The 23,081-nt window shown below is 38.5% G+C and overlaps 2 protein-coding genes across 5 annotated transcripts in view; one reads left to right on the plus strand and one right to left on the minus strand.

The window, feature by feature from the left end:
* The window catches only part of tbcd (tubulin folding cofactor D), a 164,065-nt gene that overhangs the window by 100,409 nt on the left and 40,575 nt on the right, over positions 1-23,081 (minus strand). For all 3 annotated transcript variants that reach the window (XM_033044058.1, XM_033044057.1, XM_033044056.1), the window contains one exon: positions 21,145-21,239. In XM_033044058.1, the coding sequence (XP_032899949.1) occupies positions 21,145-21,239 (95 nt within the window). The remainder of the gene's footprint in view (positions 1-21,144; positions 21,240-23,081) is intronic.
* On the plus strand, positions 6,575-18,947 carry znf750 (zinc finger protein 750). 2 transcript variants are annotated; one of them, XM_033044061.1, is made up of 3 exons: positions 6,575-6,844; positions 11,591-13,236; positions 16,555-18,947. In XM_033044061.1, the coding sequence occupies exons 2-3, from the start codon at positions 11,756-11,758 to the stop codon at positions 17,396-17,398; spliced, it is 2,325 nt and encodes a 774-aa protein (XP_032899952.1). In that variant the 5' UTR covers positions 6,575-6,844; positions 11,591-11,755; the 3' UTR covers positions 17,399-18,947. The 2 variants fall into 2 exon arrangements, with proteins under 2 accessions (XP_032899952.1, XP_032899951.1); XM_033044060.1 differs by having other exon boundaries at positions 6,575-6,840.

Below are 23,081 nucleotides of genomic sequence, written 5' to 3' on the forward strand. Positions count from 1 at the left end.
AGCAGAAAAACCACAACCAAACAAGTTTATCTGGCCGAAGTAATAGAGGGGAAGATGGGCTATGGAGGAATGATGAGGGAAAACTAATCTTACCAAGATCACTATTTAAATATACATGTTTAATGAGCCATGGGGTAACCCATGTCTCAACAGGAGGAATGATACAAATAGTGGACAAAATATTCAAAACATACGGCTACAAGTAGAGCATGAAAAGCTAAAAAGTGTGGATCAGGAGAAAAGTCGTAAATTACATGGATTAACCATTATGCAGGATCGGCGAGAGCAAGCTAGTCAGGATCTCAAAGGACTTGATGAGACTGTGGCAAAAGAGTTCCAGACACTCCATAATCTTAGGAAGCTTTTTGTTCAAGACTTGGCCACGAGAGTCAAAAAGAGTGCTGAAATGGATTTTGACGATACTGGTGGGAGCGCTGCGCAGAAGCAAAAGATCTCCTTTCTTGAAAACAATCTTGAACAGCTCACCAAGGTTCACAAGCAGTTGGTACAAGGCAATGCAGACCTTCGGTGTGAGCTTCCAAAACTGGAGAAACGTCTTCAAGCTACAGCTGAAAGGGTCAAGGCTTTGGAGTCCGCATTGAAGGAAGCGAAAGAGAATGCAGCTCGAGATCGTAAACGCTACCAGCAGGAAGTGGATCGCAGCAAGGAAGCTGTGCGAGCAAAGAACATGGCAAGTAGAATGCACTCCGCACAGATTGCTAAGCCCATTCGTCCTGGTCAACCCCCAATCCAAGTGCAATTCGTGGGGGCGGTGGATTCTTCCAGAACAGCCAAGCGGTCGCTGTACGTGGAGGTGGGGAGGTAAAATCAGATAAGTTTGTCCCTGGAGGGGTGCCTAATAATGCTGAAATTGGGTTCTTGCCTACATCTGTTAAAGCTAAATGCAACAACATAATCAAAGCGCAACAGATATCATCCAACAACCCCATCATTCCAAGGCAGTGTGAACTCTGCAACTTACTTTTCACAGGAATATTTTTGGAAGAATAAAACAAAAACAAACAAAAAAAACTGGCCTGTACAGCTACATCCTTGCAAAATCTAAGTGCAATGTCGGCATATTGCAAATACTACATGTGATTTAATGTGTAGCTTCATTGCACAGTACATTGTCATTCATGTCTTAAATTTAGTCTGCACTGTGCCAGGTTGAATGTACGTTGTTGCAGGAAAACCTTAGCAGAAAATTAAGCCTAATATGTGTATATTTCATTCTTTTAGGATTTGTGAAACAATGTCGCCAAGTAGATTTGATAAGCTTGTTTTACAATGGGGGTAAAATGATTTGGAGGAACCCAGCTATAACCCTTGTGTAAATTAAGATAGTTCTTGAAGTTTTCTTGAAATAGGATTTTTTTCTTGGTTTAAGATGAAGTACAATTTGAATACTGAAGGTGCATTTATGACTGTGGTTAGAGCAGAGAGCTAGGGTAGTTCACAAAAAGCTGCTAATAAAATACTGGAATGTTTGATGAGATTGTTTAACATGAAAATATTGCATTGTCTGACTAAAGTTTGGGAAGAGCAGATTAAACTATGCTGAAAACATATTGCTGACCATAAATGAACAAAGAAAGTTAAAAGGCATTTTATCTGAAGATGGAAGAATGTGCAGCAGCATGTCCTGTCCAGATTCTTTGGGATTTCTTTTTGAATGCTTAACTAAGGGTCAGTGTTTCACTATTGGGCTTACCATATAATGAAACAACATTAAAAAGAGCATTTGAGTTAAGAAATTGCACTTGTTCTGGTTGTACAATTGGTTTTAGTTGTAGTGCAAATAATATTTTTTAAATTTGAAATGTTAATTTATTTTCAAGCCTTGAACATTTTGCTGTCATCTAATAATTTTTCAATACTTAGTTCGTGCTCTGGATCACTAGACTCTGTTTAGTGCAGCCTGTGGAAATGAGTCACAAACGCGAAATCTATGCAAATTTGCAGTACCATTTTATCACCATTGGTTCTTTATAGGTAAATTAATACATTCAATGCTTGTGTTTATTCTAAACTATCTGGATCTTTAAAAAATAAAATGGTATCCATAAGTAACTTAGATTCTACAAAAATACGGAATAAAATGCTGGTTATTAACCCAAGTCTAAAGGGAAGGTACACTTTGATGTATGAAATTGGATAACTGAGAATCAATTCTTGGAATAAATGAGAAAGCAATACAAGCTGTTGAATGTATCCTCACTGAAGTGTCCCCAAGGACTTCACAACTGGGTATAAGTGTTCCTACACAGGTCCTCAAAAGATGATATTTGGAGCTTTGTTAATACATTGGTCTTTGTTGCCAATTCAATTGGGATGTGTAATATTGCATGTAACTAAAGGCAGAAATCTGGTTCGGGAAATGGAAAAATATTGTAATTTCTGCACTAACATCCTTCATAGTGATTACAGGAATGTTCAAGGGTTGTCTCACAGACTAATAGAAACAACCCTTACAAAACAAAATGCAGATGGTGTACAAGTTGGTTCCTCAGAAAGAAATTGAGGAAGAAGTGGACATTGACCTAAGGGATACCTTCATGGCCTGAACGGACCCCCGCAGATGAATAGATTGCATAGTCAAAAGAAGTGCAATGTTGTGATGAAACCGGAAATGCGTTCGGGACGGGGGAATTTTTGGAAATTGTTAATAAATGGTTGGATAATTGTATAAACAGGGGGGAAATTATATAAAAATTCATTCCATAAGTTATCGGGGGACTGTACCTTTAAGAATCATGTATGGGCAAGTCTATCTTGGGATGACATAATGTGCTGACTGTGGGTTTGTACTTTGTACCCTGCATGATGAGATTAAGTTGTGGTCCTGCATGATGAGATTAAGTTGTACCCTGCATGATGAGATTAAGTTGTACCCTGCGTGATGAGATTAAGTTGTACCCTGCGTGATGAGATTAAGTTGTACCCTGCATGATGAGATTAAGTTGTACCCTGCATGATGAGATTAAGTTGTACCCTGCATGATGAGATTAAGTTGTACCCTGCGTGATGAGATTAAGTTGTACCCTGCGTGATGAGATTAAGTTGTACCCTGCATGATGAGATTAAGTTGTGGTCCTGCGTGATGAGATTAAGTTGTACCCTGCATGATGAGATTAAGTTGTGGGCGATACATCCTTGTTTACTCCATTGTATAAAAGAATGAGTTCGGGCACTGCTTTGGGAGAGAGACTCCCTCAGACGCCTGTACTCTGTGCGATCCTCTCTCATGTATTAAACATTCAGTTGGATCTAAATTTCTGTGACTGTCGTTTGTTGGGAAAATATTTCTAACACCCACCAAGTTCCTCCAGCGTCTGTGGTTTGGTAACTGATTGTCAGGTTTCACAATACACAAATGCTTTCTACTATTTAACTCTACAAAGATCTTCATGAATAAATTGCATTTATTTGACAACTGCAGCTTTTAAATGGATATCAAAATATTATTCATCCTCAGCTTTGCATCTAAAATTAATATTGCACACAAATAAAATGTGATCAAAAATTTTGTGAACATAACAATGTTTCTGCTCCAAAATTATTTAAATCATCTTAGTGGAAAATGCAGGAAAACATACCTGGTCCATATTTAAGTGGGTTATTGTAACTTCAATTTGTGTGTGACAAATTTATCATTAGCGTCTCAGCTACAAAGTGTCTTGCGGCCATAGAACTGTACAGCACAGAAATGGTCAGACCACTATCTCCAAGCTGGCCTTGCTGCCCATCAGTACTAATCTCATTTGGTCCATATCCTTCTATGCCTTGCCTCTGTAAGTAACCTCTCTCAATGCCACTTAAATATGGTGATTATATCCGAATTCACCACCTCTGGTAATGAGTTCCAGACACCTACCACTCTCTGTGTCGGAATGTGCCTCGCACATCTCCTTTAAACTTTTCTCCTCTCGACTTAACACCACCCTCTCTAATATTTGACGCATCCACCCTGTAAAAATAATTGTGATTATCTACACATCTCATTTTTTTCAAGAAACTTAAATCCTTTTTGAATGAATCAAATTTGGACAATGGACTATTTCAACCATGTTAGCATATTTTCATATTTGAAAAAAAAGGAAAAAATGATGTAAATTACTTTACATAAATTTATCATTTCAAATTAACCTTAGTTTCTGGTAAAAAATAGTATATTTTCTTTAAGTGATCATGATATCATCAGTATATATATACTTTGGTTTTGGAGAGACTGGTGGAGAATAGCCTACAGATATGTATCCTTCTGTGGAAAGAATTGGCCATATATGCCCAGCGCTTTTTCATAACTGCATGGCTTTATCTAAAGATAGACACTAAAAGCTGGAGTAACTCAGCGGGACAGGCAGCAGCTCTAGAGAGAAGGAATGGGTGACGTTTCGAGTCGAGACCCTCCTTCAGATGGCTTTATCTACCTGTTCTGAACAATGTACACATAAGATGAAGCAAGGAATGAAACATGTCCTTTAAAATTGTTACGATGCAGGCTTAATCGAAATCCCTATGTATTTCTATCAAAAATATTATATAATTTGTTAGACATTATTTTAACGTAACTTCCCACCAAATGTTATCCTATATTTAGCAATTTTCATTGCAATACAATGTGATGGTTTGTATTAAAAAACACAAGTTATCAAAGTACAATGAGAATTTTATTTCGGTTAGAGAGATGGTTAAAAATAATGGCCTTTCTGTTTCATTTTGAACTGCGTTTAATACAATCAACTGACTTGCACGTCCACGCAACTGAACATTGCAGGGTATTATTCCACCTATTCTGTACCTTCATTGAAAAATCAGTGAAAGTCTTGGAGAAGCAGTCCTTGATGCTATATTCTAAGAGTTTTTGGGATGCAAAGATTGACACGATAGAATCTCCAATTTAAAAAAGTTTAATTTATTTATTTTTGAGATAGGGAGTGCCAATAACGTTGAATTGTTACACACTTCCACTTTGTTTGTAAAAAAAGGTCATTAAGTAAACAGAATAGCAGAGAAAGGAAATTTATTAAAAATTCCCATTTACATTTCAGGTATTTTCCCAATAACAATTAAAGTTAAAACCCTTTATCCTGTATCTGTACAATGTGGACAACTTGATTGTAATCAAGTATAGCTTTTTCTTAGCTGGACAGCATACAACAAAAAGCTTTTCACTGAACCTCAGTACATGTGACAACAATAAATTAAACTTTAAAATGGCCCTTAGTTGGGCTTATGTCTAAAGGGCCTGTCCCACTTACGTGATTTTTTCGGCGACTGCGGCACCCGTCATAGTTGCAAGCAGGTGACCGAAAATTTTCAACATGTTGAAAATCCAGCGGTGACCAGAAAAAGGTACGACTCTTTGGGCGACTACTCACGGCCATACAGGAGTCAACCCGCGATCGTGAATGGCGTGCACAGCCTAAAGTTGTAGATCAATTGGCATGAAAAACTATTTGTTTGTGCACGTCGGGTTGATTGCATTAGTCAAAATAGGGTGGACCACGTGAAGGTTGCAATCTCCCACCCCCTCAGTGAAAGTATTTCTTCAGCAGAGCAGTGAAGAATTGGCCTAGACCATATGCACAAGTTTCTGGAGTGGAAGTAGAACCCGGAGTGTTTTTATTATAAGGGATATTTTTATTGTAATGCTGCCATTATGTCAAGCCATATATGGGACAACAGTTTAAAAACAGGTTACATGACTAAACCACTCACAAAACTGATTTAAAGAACATCCACACCCACACACATTTCCTGTTGGAACGCTTTGAAGTTGGATAAATCAAATGTAATTTTGTAATTAACATAGAAACCACAGAAAATATCCTCTAATGCACTTTTAATATTCATGTTGTTTGCCCACAAGAAGAAAGTGTTATAAAGATACAGTCTGTCATTATGTATGCTTATTTTGGTTATTGACCACTATAAGGTGAGGGGGAAAGATTTAATAGGAACCCGAAAGGCAACTTCTTTTTACACTAAGGGTGGTAGGTGTATGGAAAGAGCTGCATGAGGTGGTAGTTAAGGCAGGTACTATCACAACATTTGAGAACATTTGGATAGGTACGTGGATAAGAGAGGTTTAGAGGGATATGGGCTAAACACAGGCAGATCGGACGAGTGTAGATGGAACACGTTGGTCGGCATGGGCAAATTGGGCCGAAGGTCCTGTTTCCACATGACATTGAAATGGGACTTGCATGCAACAAAATGTGTAAATTTTGGAGCATTATAAACACTGAAATATCCATTTGTGTTTTGGAGTCTTATTTCAGACTATATATCAGAAGGGATCTGAACACTAAACTTTAGCAGTGTAACACAAATATGGCTGGTAAAACTAGTTTGGTAAGGTTGAATACAATCTGGAAATATAATTAATGCAACTGTATTTTACAGGTAGATTTCTTAAGGAGATTGGAGAAGGGGAAAGAAAAAAATGTATAAACAAAAGGCCAGTGTAAGCAGAATTACAGTTCAAACAAGAGAGCTTGCTTACACTACAAAAGTTCAAGCTTGTGTAAACACGACTGCTTGCTGTAAAATGGCCAGTAGAAACCAAAACAATTTTGCTTTGCAAATTGGGTACTGAGGTAATACTGGAAGAAAACTGTAACTGGATAGAACGAACGCATGAATCATTGCTTGAGGCAGGAAAAACATTGGGTGCATCTCCATACCCTCAGGGCCCAACTCCTTCACTTATAGTCCCTCCTATTAGAATTACTGGCTTCATTTTCAACTAGCAATCAAGCAGAGAACATACTTTGCTTATGCGCAGTTTACTTATGGAAACAAAAGCAATCAACAGAAAGTTACATATATAGGGTAAGTAAGTGCATTTTATTTTAAATACTTTTGTCTCATACAATAAAACCAGTTGCGACAAGAGTTTAGTAAAAGATTAAAATAATTGTGAACTTAAATTGAGACGGCAATCGTATTGTACGATGCTTGCATTAAGTATTATGTACATAAAATATTAACAAAAACTTCAATCTTCTAAAGTTTGACTGGTCAGCAAAGCTGTTTGCTATTAAGAGTTCATTTGAAAAGTTGTAAGCAACGTCGAACGTAATTTCTAATTAAATCAACCAATATATTGGGATGTATTTAGGAATATGCCAGAGTGGTGTTGAAACCGGGAACTTTTCCGAGATTGATACACCTGTAGACCTATTATAGGGATCAACTGACTTATTTAATTGCACAGCATCACATCACTAAGGTTAGACCAAACTCGGGGAGGGGGGCGAGAAACTGTTTATGGATAAGTACTATTAACTTAAGCAAACTCATTGAAAGTGTATATAGTTTTCTGTAAGTTTCATTTTATAATCTCAGTCTGAAATTGTCTCAAGGTAATAAAACAGAAATAAATTCATTTAAATTTACATTTTGGATGATGAACTAAATTCAAAATCCAGAGAGAGCATGCACAAAGTGTTATTCTTCAACCAAAAAAGAGAGATGTTTCTCATGCACCTGCCGTGTACTGCCTTAAACAATGTGCTAAAATAAGCTTAAAGTCTGTGTCAGCACATACACACCCACTCCAGGAACCAGCATCTAAATTTCCACATTCATCGTCATTCTGTCCTCCAGGCACAGAAATGAGCCAACAGGAGATGAACACACAGATAACTTGTTAAATACAGAATATGTATTTTACTGAGAACAGGTATTCATGCAGTGCAATGTTACTTCAATGTTTATCCAAACAAATTGAATCTAGTTTAATTTTTCCCAGATTTGATTGTGTTGCCTTTTGGGAATACAATGAAGACAGTGGTTTAAACAGTGTATTAATATTTTAGATTGTAAAAGTTTACCAAGGAAAGTCTCAAAATCGGAATGCTCTCAATTCCCACTGTGTACATGCCGGTGGTTTGGATTTGGGAAGAAGGGCATACAGACATTGACACGTCAAAATATACTTTGGGCACCTCCTGGGGACTGGTTAAAAAGTAACATTAGATGCAACACCTTGTAGTTTCAGATTGTTACTGCTACAGGGCGCAAAGGGGCAGTGGCAAAAAAAGACTGCATTCAGTTTGTTAATAAAAAGCTTTCTCAGCTTAAAACTGATTTAATATTGATTCTCATATCTTGAAATAATTTTGCTTGTGTTTTAAAGTAATTAAACACATTTTTGCATAAAACGATAAAAATTGACTGCTAATTAAATTAAACTATTGGTTTGGGTAAATAAAAGAACTGTACAATATACTCTGCATCTCAGGTCATCTTTAATAGATCCTTTTTGAAAAATGTAATCAATCGAAAGGTGAGAATCATCACTATGAATAATGGATTTGTAAGCAAAAGTTGATAGTAGAATCAAGCAGAGTTTAAATTTTCTTTTCAGAATGATGTGAATTCCATGAATAAGATAGTTTGCAACAATCCGATCTTGACCTCTTTTGGACTCAACCCTGGTAGAAAAGAGGATTCATTTTTACTTTGGGTGGTTCAAAACTGCTTCATTCCTGACCTTTAAATTGCCAAAATAGCCAGGAGCCTATTTCTGTACACAGTACAATTTCACCAACAAAATCAAAATAGAACGTTGGACATGCCATTAGAGGGTGGCATAATCCAATGCTAAATGTTTCCCTGCAGGGAGGGAGGAAAAACAATGGGCAACTCACAATACATACTTGGGCACATGCCTCAATGTATATTGGAGCAGGGTTGAAAAGGCAAGACAACCAGAGGAAGGAAAATAGATAGTTGCTGGAGAGAGAGTTTATTTTGTGCAGATAATATGTAAAAATGGCATGGATAATGTAGTAGATGTAAAGAACATCTATATTATACTAGTAATTGTATTTTCTATGTTTAAAACACCATTTGCATAATAATTTACAAACTTTTCTAATTCATTATTATATAATCAAATACTTAACTACCTTAAAGTTCAGTGACATTGGAAATAAGGCAACTTAAATCCAAAATCCAAATATATGGAAAGATACTTTTTAAATGTATTAAGACATTTTAATAGCTCTGCCTACTGTTTTTCATATTACATTGGATCCAAGTATTTGTTTATCAGGTGTGAGAAAAGAAAATTAATGTCACAAAGTTATTTTTTTCTGTGGTATGAGAGCAACAAACTGAAGATCAAATTCTCACACCTTACAGCAGTGGTGAATGGATGGCAAACACAAGACCTGTGGGGAATTTTCAGGCCAGGGCCAGCAACAGAGCATTCACATTTATCATCCCATTACTTCTGCAATTGAGTTTGACTTGATGATCCATGGCCAAGGACTGAACTTGGAACCTGTGGCATAAATGCACCATTTTTCTTCAAGGCATTGGTGGACATTTCATCCCATCAAGTCTATACCAACTCATAGAGCAACTTCCCCCACTAATTTTCCCTGTAGCCTGTTCTCTCCACATTCTCATCAACTCACTGAACAATTGTATTATGTCCACCAAAGACTGCTAGAGCTTTCAGTTGCTCAACATTTTAAACACCACTTCTCATTCCCATATCAACATTTCTGCCCTTGGCCTCCTCCACTGCCAGAATGAGGATACATGCAAACTGGCGGGTGGGCACTGCATATTCCGTTTGGATAGCCTACAATGCCACAGCACGGATTGAATGATCTAATTTCAGATAAACCCCAGTTCCCCACATCCACACTGTATTCACCCACCCCACCCACCACGCTCATGCCTTGTCACCCAGTTCTTTTATCCTCCTTCTTCTGCCCATCACCAACCACTCCCCACCCTGGCCCTTCCACATTTTCCTTTTATTCCCCTCTTTTTCTCCCCTGTTCCCATCCACCCACCCACATCGCTCCCTCCAGTTTCAGATTTCACTCCTCTTTTCCCTATCAGATTCTACATCTGAACTCTTCTGTTTCCATTTCACTTCTCGCCTTTGTTAAAATATCTCCACTTATCTACCAAAATCATCCTTCCAAGCCTGAATCTACCTTGTCATTTGCCAGTTTTTGATCCATCCCATTCCCTCATCTCTTTTTACCAGCTTTCTCCCCTTCTCCATCAGCCTGAAGAAAGATGTTGAGCCGAAATGCTGTCTGTTCATTTCCCTCCACAAATGCTGCCTGGTCTGTTGAGTTCATCCTACACTTTGTTTTTTCTAAACAATGGTTTGAAAGTTGAAAAAATTGGTTTGAAAGTTGATTAAAAAAAATATTTTGTAATATCTCAGAATATCTTTGGATTGCAACAATTCTATAGTCTGTTCATACATGGCAAAACTTTTTTTTTCAAATGTCAGATTTCAGAATATATCTAAAATCATAGTTTTTTCTCAATGGAATTTTGAATGAAATATATCACATGCCAATGGTTTTTACATCTGCAATTTGTTGCTTCCATTTATCAAATAAATGAAACAAATTTGTAGTAAAAACTAAATAAACTTTAACCGTAAAAAGAGAAACTCCCATAACTTACATTTACTTGGATACATCAAAGATAAACTGAAACATCTTATTACAATATCATTTTTAGGATTAAGAGGAATTAGTGATGTAGAATATTTCAGTTAATTCTTCATCGGGAGAAAGCATGTAGCCTTTGGCGTGATATATTGCAGAAAGCTTTCAGACCATGAGAACGAAACCATCAGAGTTTCTCAGGAGCTAGGTTCCGGACAATGCAATAAGGGGCAAGCTGTAACAGGCTTGGCTCTCAACACATTCGAAAAGAACAAGCTTCCTGAAGTAATTGGAGACACAAGAGACTGGAGATGCTGGAATTTTCAACAAAAAAAAACTGCTGGAGGAACTCTGCCGGTTAGGCAGCATTTGTGGAGTGTGGAGTGACCCTTTTTTTTTATAGGAGAAATACCTGTCTCTTCGCCTCCTCTCTCACTCCCATCCAGGGACCCAATCAGCTCTTTCAGGAGTGACAGATACATGCATCACCTCCAGCCTCAATTATTGCACTGTGGTCACCTCTTTACAGATGAAACCAAATATAGACTAGCCAATAGCTTCACAAACACTTGGGCTGCCAGGGCCAAGACAGGCAGTCAGGGCCAGCTAAAGCTCCTGGTTGCTAGCCACTTCAATTTCCGTTCCAATTCCCCTACCAACCTGTCTGCTCTCAGCCTCCTCCATTGCCAGTGTGAGGCCACATAAAACTGAAAGCACAGCACCTCACGTTCTGTATGGATAGCTGACAACCCCACAGCATGAACACTGAATTCTCCATTTCATGTAACTGCCCTCCCCCTCACCTCCCCTTCTCAGCTACCATAGCCTCCTCACACACACCTTACTTTGCACTTTCCACCCTTCCCGCACCACCCCTGATCCCAGTTCCCTCTCCCTGCTGCACCCATATATCAACCCCCTCACCCACCCCCACCCTTTTCCAGGTCTACACTTTAGATGATACAGGTGTAATGTACAAAACATTATCTCATCCATATTCAACGTCATACAAAAGGTGGCGCAATGTCACTCTGCCAGATTTGCATATAAGTTTCCGAAAGCAGGTGTGTGTGTGTGTGTGTGTTAAGGAATGTGCTGGCTTTTACTCTTTGTATAAGATTAATACATTTGTATGTTTTCATCCACAGACTGATGCAAATTATTCCTGCGCTGATCTACTGGCACATATTGGTTACCTGTACAAGCAAGCGTGTGGAGTTTTCAGATTATTGATTTAAAATACCAACATTTCTTTTAAAAAGCCAAGACCCAGGGAATGCTGTGATCCTTAATCTTTATCAAAAGTGTCAAAAATGAGTCTCACTAAAGAGCGTAAACCAAAGAAACCTCACTACATTCCCCGTCCTGCAGGAAAGCCATTTAAATACAAGTGCTTCCAGTGCCCATTCACTTGCAATGAGAAATCACACCTGTTTAACCACATGAAGTACAGTTTATGTGAAAACTCTCTCTCATTAGTGACGGATCAGGATCAAACAGGAAAATGTGTAAAATCAAGTTCTGATCTACTCATTCAGAATGACTGTGCATCAAATGTGAGCCATGACTCATCCTTGTCAAACGTTGACCCGGTTCAAAGTCCGAACTGCAGAAAAGCTGATAAAACTGCAAGCCATCAGACCATCAGTAAAGATATGAAAGAAAACACCAGAATGGGTGATCACACGGTTATACCAGTTACAAAAGCAAAACAGAAGGAGCCACTTCAGAAAATTCTTGCAGAAAATGAAACTGTAGAACATTTTGAAAAAGATGAACGACCATCAGCTTTCTTGCCTGTTGGGGACTTGAAACTCACCAAAAGCTCCGACAAAGACAATGAAAAGACAAATTTTATTCTGGAAAATTCAAACAAGGCGTCCACCATCCCAATGAAGTCAGCATTTTACAGTCCTGCTGACCAACATGGAACATGTTCTCCTTCAAATTCACCAGAGCATCCCAGGAAATATGCTGCAAATAAATATTTTGGTTCAATTCCTCCAAACACCTCACCATTAATTCCAGATTATACACATCATTATTACAATCAACGTGGTTTAGTCTTTTCACCCTATCTCCTCTCGGGGAAACCTTTTGAAGGCGGCAGCCCAGATATTTCACTCTATTTCTCTCCTGAACAGCAATATTTCTCACCGCCTCATCTACAAAATAGAGGCATGAATTTGCCAAGACACATTAGCCAATCAGCATTAGAGCAATACAAAATTCTGCATCATTTTCATTCAAATCATCCCATTCCTTATGGTGTCCATCATCGCAGTCCAACTGAATATGACCTTCCTCCATTTGGTCTGAAGTCTCAGCAAGGAAATAATTCCAACAGGAATCAAGAGACACACCTGTCAGTCGGGAATCCTTCACTGTACGAAACTTCACCACCACCAGAATTGTACTTCCAGAATTCACACAGAAGACTTCATTGTGACTGGGAGAACCCTGTCCCAATGTCCTTATCAAAAGATAATGTGACAAAAACATTGGGCATGAGTAGCAATCTATGCACAGGGGGAAAAAGTACAAAAATAAGCCCAAAGTCAGGAAGTGCAGCAATTGGTTCACCAGGTCGCCCTAGCCCAACACCACATGTTCATAAAGCCATAGTCTCAGAAACTTGCGTCAAATCACCCAAGTTTGCTTCAACCCCAAATAATAAAAATAAAAGGGTGGATGAAGGCTTCACACCCTTTAGACCAATCAGAAGTGCCACAAATCTCCAAGCAAGTGAAATCCACGTACAACATGAACTACCAGAAAGTCAAGGAATCATCAGGTAAAGCAAACATCAATGGTTTTCCCAACAATATTGTTGCTGTTATAGATACTTCTAAATGATCATCTATACTTTGTTCATAGGTTGACAGGCACTGTTACACATTATTAAGCATATGCTGAAACGAACAGAGAGACAATAGACAATAGGTGCAGGAGTAGGCCATTCGGCCCTTCGAGCCAGCACCACCATTCAATGTGATCATGGCTGATCATCCCCAATCAGTACCCCATTCCTGCCTTCTCCCCATATCCCCTGACTCTGTTATCTTTAAGAGCCTTATCTAGCGCTCTCTTGAAAGTATCCAGAGAACTGGCCTCCACCGCCCTCTGAGGCAGAGAATTCCACAGACTAACAACTCTCTGGGTGAAAAAGTGTTTCCTCATCTCCGTTCTAAATAGCTTACCCCTTATTCTTAAAACTGTGACCCCTGGTTCTGGACTCCCCCAACATTGGGAACATGTAGCGTGTCCAAACCATTAATAATCTTATATGTTTCAATAAGATACCCTCTCATCCTTCTAAACTCCAGAGTATACAAGCACTGCCGCTCCATTCTCTCAGCATATGACAGTCCTGCCATCCCGGTAATTAATCTTGTAAACCTATGCTGCAGTCCCTCAATAGTAAGAATGTCCTTCCTCAAATTAGGGGACCAAAACCGCATACAATACTCCAGGTGTGGTCCCACTAGGGCCCTGTACAACTGCAGAAGGATCTCTTTGCTCCTATACTCAACTCCTCTTGTTATGCCATTCGCTTTCTTCACTGCCTGCTGTACCTGAATGCTTACTTTCATTGACTGAAGACCAAGGACCCCCAGATCCCATTGTACTTCCCCTTTTCCCAACTTAACACCATTTAGATAATAATTTGCCTTCCTGTTTTCGCTACCAAAGTGGATACCCTCACATTTATCCACATTAAACTGCATCTGCCCACTCACCCAACCTGTCCAAATCACCCTGCATTCTCATAGTATCCTCCTCACAGTTCACACTGCCACCCAGCTTTGTGTCATCTGTAAATTTGCTAATGTTACTTTGAATCCCTTCATCTAAACAGGGTCTTGGTGAGACCACACCTGGAGTATTGCGTACAGTTTTGGTCTCCAAATCTGAGGAAGGACATCATTGCCATAGAGGGAGTGCAGAGAAGGTTCACCAGACTGATTTCTGGGATGTCAGGACTGTCTTATGAAGAAAGACTGGATAGACTTGGTTTATACTCTCTAGAATTTAGGAGATTGAGAGGGGATCTTATAGAAACTTACAAAATTCTTAAGGGGTTGGACAGGCTAGATGCAGGAAGATTGCTCCCGATGTTGGGGAAGTCCAGGACAAGGGGTCACAGCTTAAGGATAAGGGGGAAATCCTTTAAAACCGAGATGAGAAGAACTTTTTTCACACAGAGAGTGGTGAATCTCTGGAACTCCCTGCCACAGAGGGTAGTCGAGGCCAGTTCATTGGCTATATTTAAGAGGGAGTTAGATGTGGCCCTTGTGGCTAAGGGGATCAGAGGGTATGGAGAGAAGGCAGGTACGGGATACTGAGTTGGATGATCAGCCATGATCATATTGAATGGCGGTGCATGCTCGAAGGGCCGAATGGCCTACTCCTGCACCTAATTTCTATGTTTCTATGTTTCTAAAGCACAGAAGGTCATTAAACACATGTGCAGGAAGGAATTGCACATGCTGGTTTACACCAAAAATAGTCTCAAAATGCTGGAGTAACTCATCGGGACAGGCAGCATCTGTCAGGATTGTATAAAGGATAGAAGGAATGTAGGAATGTATAAAGTTTCGGGGCGACCCGAAACGTCAGCCATTCTTTCACTCCAGAGATGCTGCCAGTCCCGCTGAGTTACCTCTGCATTTTGTATCTATCTTTGCCATTTAACACATCATGTTTCTGCCAACACTATGATAAATCTATCCACTTAGTTCCACGCCTCCTATTTTTTTTAAACCTGTGTTTCCACTTTAAATTTCAAATAACACTCTGAAAGTTATTGCTGGCATCTTTCCAAGCCGTGCATTCCAGATCCAATAATTCAAACAATTAAAACAATTCTAATTTTTTCTCCCAGTAATTGGGTAGCTGTAAAAAAGGCTGCACTGTGGCACTTCTAGTAGAGATGCTGCCTCGCAGCCTCAGATACTGAGATTCAGTTCAGACATCCAATGCTGTCCGTGAGAATTTTACGCTCTCTTAATTTAGTTTAGTTTAGTTTAGAGATACAAGACGGAAACAGCTCCTTCGGCCCACCGAGTTCGCGCTGACCTGCGATCCCCGCACTGTCCTATACACTAGGGACAATTTACAATCTTTACTGAAGCCCATTAACCTACAAACTTGTACGTCTTTGGAGTGTGGGAGGAAACCAGAGAACCCAGGGAAAACTCATGCAGTCACAGGGAAATGTACAAACTCCATACAGACAGCACCCGTAGTCAGGATCGAACCCACATGCGCTGTAAGGCAGCAACTCTACTGCTACACCACTGTGCCGCCCCTCTCTCCATCTCTGTGACATGTGGGTTTCCTTATCACTTCTAACACTCGTTCCCCTATTTAATCATACGTCAAATACACAAATGGATAATTTATGTCAACATTTCAGCACAGAATACTGGAAGTGCTGTCGGCATGGTCTTGGTTTATTACCCCGTTCAAAATATCCTGTTCAAAATACTGTCTGTGAAAGCCTCTGTGATGGTGGTGTTGATTGTGCTCACGATGGCCTGAACAATTATTCCTTATTCAATACTTTGCCAATAAATTACCCGGTCAGATTTCTCCTATTTTTGGAACAAAACAAAACTAAAAAATGGAATATAAATATCCAGATGAAGTGAAAGGTGATATCTAAATCCAAGTTATTTGTATATGTTTAATACATTAAAACTATTCAATTCAATATGTTCCTCATCCACTTCCTCAAAGTTATTCGCATTCCAATCATTAATAAAACATTTCCTCACCAAGGAAAATGAAGAAAACTGTCCAGGTAATTTCTTGAAAGGTTTTGATTAAAGGTTAAATTCTTTGTGGTATTGAAAAATAAAACATGAAAGCCATGAAACTGCTGAAAATCTAAAACAAAACAGAAAATGCTGGAAATACTCAGAAGGTCAGGCCACATCTGTGGGAAGAGAAACAGTATTAATGCCTCAGCATTTTCAGATTTTGTTCAATAAAATGAGTTGGATTTTGTGGGATGGATAGTCTGCTTAATTCCTGAACAACATTTATCACCTTGTAAAGTTATTACATTTTATCTAAATATCCTATTTTGCTACTCTTTTTTTAATAGAATCCGAGCACCCAATGAGGGTACAACGTCTTCAAATGTCACCATTTTGGATTACTACCATGGCAATGCTCTGGTACCGAATGACACAAGTTTAGCTGCCATGATACCGTTAAACCTTTCCAAAAAGGATAAAGCAAAATCGGAACCTGACAAACAGCATGGAACTACAAATAAAATTCTCCGGCAGGATTCAAGCGAAGATACATCTGATGCCAATCATTCCCTTCCGGTTAGAGAGTTTGAAACTTGCACAAAGGTGCAGGATGTACCTTTAAATCTTTCAATTAAAGCTCATCACAATTATGAGTGGAACACAGCTGAAGATTCTGTTCCATTAGACGTCGACATCAATTTACAAGATTTAAGAGTACCAGCAAAAACCTTAAATGGCAACAGGTTTCTCCATTCAGACTTAAATATTCATTCTGCAGAAGACCATAATACAGGCAAAGATTGCCACAAAACAAATCAATGTAAAAATCAGAAAGAAAAAGCTGCTAACTTGCAAACAATAAAGGTTCCCCAAAGCACTGACAGCAGTAAAGATGAACTGAAGCAGTCAGCTGCAGTGGCTCTTTGTCAATTAGCTGTGCGTAACCAAGGAAAACATAATGACGAATGGCCCTTTCTACCACAAGGGGAGCTGGCTTGTAAAAAGGAACCAAGTTATAAAGAAAAGCACAAATATAATTGTCCGGCAGTTAAAAAAATAGTGAAACTAAAATCAAGGTATCAGAAAAGATCACACGAAGAATCAGTTGAAACTCAATCAGTCACAACACACATCAAGGTTAATGACTGTGATAGAATATTCAACCTGAGGAAGAGAACGAAAGTTGCTTAAAACAACATATCTTCAACTGAAACCAACAACAAGATTAATTATTAAGCTATATAAAGTGGATGAAAATTGTTCACATCAATGATCAATGTGATCATTGACGTGATCATACAACGTGGGTTTATTTAAAGTCGTCTTTTACTTTCATTTCTATACACTATATTCGGTGTTCGCTAAAAGACTGTAGTGACACAGAAAGAGCATACGATTAAAATTAGTGGCTGATGTACTTTCAGTTTGAATTGCATTCTGTAGAAATGCATGGTGCTGATCAGAAGGCAAATAGACATGGCATGGATAAGATAAAAAATAAAGTGAGACAATAAAGAAGCACCTTATATTATTCTTTGGAGTTCTCTTTTCCTCTTACACAGATTGAATTTACCCGTGAAACACTGCTAGAAGTTGCTAAACAATGAAAACTTCAACAAATTATTTTATTCCTTTTCTGAAAAGTTTGCGAATTACGAAGTATTTCTAATAGATCAACTGCAGAGTGAACTACTTAAAAAAATAATTTATGAAAGTCAACAACCATTTCCTCCTGCATATACATAAACCTACTGATCATTTGTAATTGAATCTTGCGAGTTAAAGCACATGATAATCTGGATTATCAATGACAAATATGTACCCGTACCAAGAGGAAGGCAAAACCCTGGCTGCTAACCAAAAGCCCTCTCCAAGGTCACCAGACATCTTCTGACTTGGCTCAGATGTAGATGGCCTACCTTGCCTGCTTGAACTATAGCAGACTGGGGTTTAGGACAGAGAAGTGGCAGGGCGCTCATAAGTGCAATAAAGTAAATCGTTCAAATAATTTTTTGACTTCATAGCTTGAGGCTTGCAGTCTGCTTTGTCAGACATCATCACTATTAGTTACTAAACACCTCCAACATTCGGACATGCATGTAAATACTACAAAAATGTAAACAATTAAAAATAAATTGAAAGAAAAACATGAAAAAATTAAAAACATAAAACAAAACTGAAATAATTATTTAATAAGAATTTTTAAAAACAGGTTATTGTTTCTTTTCTCTTCTTTTTGCAATCAGTTAACTCCTTTATGTCCCAAGTTTACTGGCACTTCAAACGCAGGCCATTAAATCACTGTAACTTACAAACTTTAACCTCAAGTATGACATTCACTCTGATAATGGAACCGACACATCCTATCTTTGATATCCAAATAGATCAATTGCAAATTGATCCACTGAATGTTGTTTAATTGCACATACCTGGCGCAAACAAAAGGATAGTAAAATACATATATATATATATACTGTACAGTTGTCTGAGTAATTGTAAATTGCTCAGACGTTTGTGAAGGTCATTGCAATTATGTAGTTTGATTTCTTTTTGTATTCTTACTTAAATACTGGGACATCAATTCTTGTGGGTTATTTAAGCAAAATGTATTGAGCACATTATTTTAGATAATAGTAAACTTCTGGTGATGGAAATACTCCGTGTGATGTTCAACCATTCATTATGTTAAAAATAATATGTTTTGGTGCTACTGGATTAAAGGTAATTTATCATGCAAAAATGATTGTCTCATTTTTTGATTAACATTCAGTAACTGTTAAGTACTTAAAATACAAAATTACATCTTCACAATGGTTTAAGATTATAAATATATTTGTGATATTCAACATGAATAACTTTGTTATACTTAAGTTAAGTTTAAGAATATTGTAAACTAAATGTCACCAATTGAAATCAATTAGATCATAATTTTAATGCTGCAGCTCTAAGGGGAATGAAAATCACACAACAAAATACAACTATTTTTATGTTGCAATTCTGCGTAAAGGAAGATAGATTTCACGGACAACTTTCCTACAGGAGAAGGTAGTCAAAGACAATGGCAGCAAATTATCAGGGGGCACAAACTACTAATGTGGAGATCAAACTCTATTTAATTTGAGCATCCTTTACCAAATCCCTGGTTAGCAGCAAAGTAGAAACCAGAAATGTGTTAAACCATTGCTTTTTCTTTGGGCTGAAGATAACATCAAATAAACATGAAATTACATTTTTTGTATAAATAGGCGGTTGTGATCTGGATTACACTGCCTGAACTGATGATGGACAGATCCTCTCACTTGAATTGATGAGGCACAGAAAGCCATAGACCAGCTGCTGATAAATGGGAATATTATAGATGGGTACGTACATGATTTGCATTGACAGAGTGGGCTGAAGGGCCTATTTCTGTGTGTATGCTTCTTTGACACCATGGCAATTAATCTGGTTCTATTTACATCACAGAATTAATTTCTGCCACATAACCAAAGACTAACAAATAAAAAGTTCCAGTTTTACACCCACAGAAATACCTCATTAATAGAAACATATTAAGATAGTTCCACACTGAATGCATACAGAATCATTTTTTTTGTAGCAAGAGGCACAGAGCACAAAAAAACAAGATAATGTTGAATTTGAGCAGACTTGACAGAATTTGAGCAGAAACTCCAGAAAGTGGTGTGCAAACTGTGCCTCAAAATCTTATAAAAGTCTAAAAGTTTCAAAGCTTCAATGTTCACCAGCTATAAATAGAATAAATCTGCCTACTTGAAAATAGATCATATTTTTTTTAAAAGGAAAGATCCATGTCTAAAGATATGTTTGCATTGAAAAGATGGGAGAAGTAACATCATATCCTGCCAAATGAAAATAAAATAGACACTGACTCATTCAACAAATCTAGAAACCCTCAGCCTACCCCTCAAATGCTCATCATATGTTCACCCAATCATTCATGGGATCATTCTCGCAATACTCACTCCCCATAATATCCAGTTTTATTCCCTCTGATTGTCTTCTGATCTTCAACACCCAATCTAAATTCCTAATTCATTAGGTTCACTATGTAGAATGATGGAGGACTGCAGAAGTAGCCTTAAGGGCCTGTCCCACTTACGTGTCCTTGGCACGCAAATTACGCTACCTCGTCGTTGCGTTGAGGCGCATGGGCATCGTATGGCCGCGGGGGGCCGGTCCCACTGAGAAGCGCGGAGATGTGCGCAACATCGCGCGGGGCTCTGAAATTTTTGTAGCGAACAAAATCTTCACACGCCAACGGCCTGTCGTGTAACTGACAGCCAAAGTGGGACAGGCCCAAGACCCTGGCGCGATGCAACGTCTCACCTCCAACAGCAGCAGAAGCAGGCAGACGATCGCCTGGGGCTCACGGCCGTTGCAGATCCGGATCCGCCCCCACTCCTACTCCCAGAGCGGGGCCAAGAAAATTGAAGATGGACACAAAATGTAGAAGTAACTCAGCGGAACCGGCAGCATCTCTGGAGAGACAGATTGGGTGACGTTTCGGGTCAAGACCCTTCTTTCAGATTGAAGAAGAGTCTCGACCCGAAACATCACCCATTGCTTCTCTCCAGAGATGCTGCCGGTCCCGCTGAGTTACTCCTGCATTTTGAGTCCATCTTCAAATTACGTCACACGCTCCAGACGGTTGTGCGGGCGCATGAAATCACGCGCTACCTTCACGGGACCGTCGCGCCTCAACGCGACCACGAGGTCACGTAATTAGTGCGCCAAGGACACGTAAGTGGGACAGGGGCTTTACATACAAGCTTAGTAGTCAATGTCCTTGAGCAAAAGAATATCCAAACCAACAGGCTTTCAAGCAGCCTATTTTAACATATGTTTTCAGGCACTTTACAATTATGAGGCCAATGTTTTTTTAAATTGTGTACAGGGGTTTCTGCCTTATTACATACCATCAGGAAGCCTAGAAGGAAGTAACAATCCTCTTCTACCCAGTTCAGCGAGTGCAAGACATCCACCATGCCAGGCAGTATCTGTTTCCTGAAAGCTGAAATCAAATATTTATGCAATATTTCCATGTAATTTGATGTCAGAAGTTGTTTAGCAATTTGTACAATTGAGATGCATTTACTTAAACTAGAAAGATTATAGAGAACAAATTAGTTTTTCTTTTCTCAAACGAACTTGCAAATGCAATGGAAAATGCAAAAATTACAAATATTACAGTTTGAAATGGTTGAGGAAGGTGGCATAGTTAAGAACCAAAATATCAACAATACAGTTCAAGATCTTGTACAGTAAAACCACAACATTGGTTAAAATATTTCAATTTAGGATGAGAAGACATACATAGAGATTAAATGAGGGATGTTTAAGATGAGACTGATGATAAAACTTTGTTACCCAGCAGACATAAGGAACTGCGTATGCTGGAATCTTGAGTGGAAAACAAAGCACTGGAGTATATCAGCAGGTCATGAAGCATCTCTGGAGGATATAGATAGGCAATGTTTCAAATTCTTCTTGAAACTGGTGACGTCCTAATCCAAAATGTTGCCTATCTATGTCCTCCAGAGATGCTATCTGACCCAAATTGTTACACAACATGCGAGTAGGGTCTGGCAATGCACTGCCATAGATCGTAGTGAAAACAGCTTATTTTCAAAAAGTAACTGGATAAGTATCTTAATAGAAAGAATTCGCAAGGTTATCAGTAGAGGTAGTGTGATCCAAGACGAGCTGAACTGGTCCAACTTGGGATCTGAAAGGCTTCTTCAGGCCAATTATAAAATAGAAAGTAGGTGCATGAGTAGGCCATTCGGCCCTTCGAGCTGAATTTGCTTTGTTCTATGTTATAACTATTCTGTGATTATGAACTTGTAATAAATAAACATCAAACATATACAGCTCAATACCAGTTAGCACAGCTTTGAAGGAAATATATTATTTTATATATCTGCAAAAACTAATTTACACAATGTTATTAGTGTAACATGCATTAGAAGAAATGCTTAAGGAAAATAAGATATTAGCAATAGACAATAGACAATAGGTGCAGGAGTAGGCCATTCGACCCTTCGAGCCTGTGATCATGGCTGATCATGTACTTGGAGACAAAGAAAATGTAAAAAGCATACAAATCATGTATTAAGGACATAATGACTAACAGCAGATCTTTTATAAGAGGTATGTAGCTAGTAAGTCTAAGCAAAGTTAAAGCAGGTTACATGGATACTTTCTATCGGACAGCCTAATGAAGGTTTGATTTTATTTCACAGCTACTGAGAATGGCAGCAATTTTCTACCCATCAAAAATAAACTGTTCAGTTTGAAATATTACAAGATAGAATGCAAAAAATTATATTAGCATCATCAATAAATATCACAAAAATAAAGTTAAAAGTCAATCAAAATTAATCAAGATCATAGATAGACACAAAATGCTGGAGTAACTCTTCAGGACAGGCAGCATCTCTGGAAAGAAGGAATGGGTGGCGTTTCAGGTCAAGACCCTGCTTCAGAGTCTGAAGGAGGGTCTCGACCTGAAATGTCACCCATTCCTTCTCTCCAGAGATGCTGCCTGTCCCGCTGAGTTACTCCAGCATTTTGTGTCTATCCGGTTTAAACCAACATCTGCAGTTCCTTCCTCCATATTAATCAACATCATGTTCAACTTGAATATTAATTTCAGGCACATAGCTAAACAAGCACTGTCCACCAGCAGGCAGTATAAATAACCAAAAGACCTCAAGGTTCGATGAATCATATATCACCGAATAGATATCATCCCTTTACCAAAACTGTTCCTGCTCAGAAAAACAATACAGTAGAGAGGAAAACTATTCTTTAGAACATGAGTTAGATTAACATGATTAAGATCATTTATTAA

Source organism: Amblyraja radiata, chromosome 26 (genome assembly GCF_010909765.2).
Source record: "Amblyraja radiata isolate CabotCenter1 chromosome 26, sAmbRad1.1.pri, whole genome shotgun sequence".
NCBI lineage: Eukaryota > Metazoa > Chordata > Chondrichthyes > Rajiformes > Rajidae > Amblyraja > Amblyraja radiata.

Bases quoted from the DNA above. Each gene is read 5' to 3' on its own strand.
- znf750 (XM_033044061.1), top strand. From the start codon at position 11,756: ATGAGTCTCACTAAAGAGCGTAAACCAAAGAAACCTCACTACATTCCC. The intron at 13,237-16,554 runs GTAAAGCAAACA...TTTTTTTAATAG, and splicing joins GAAAGTCAAGGAATCATCAG to AATCCGAGCACCCAATGAGG.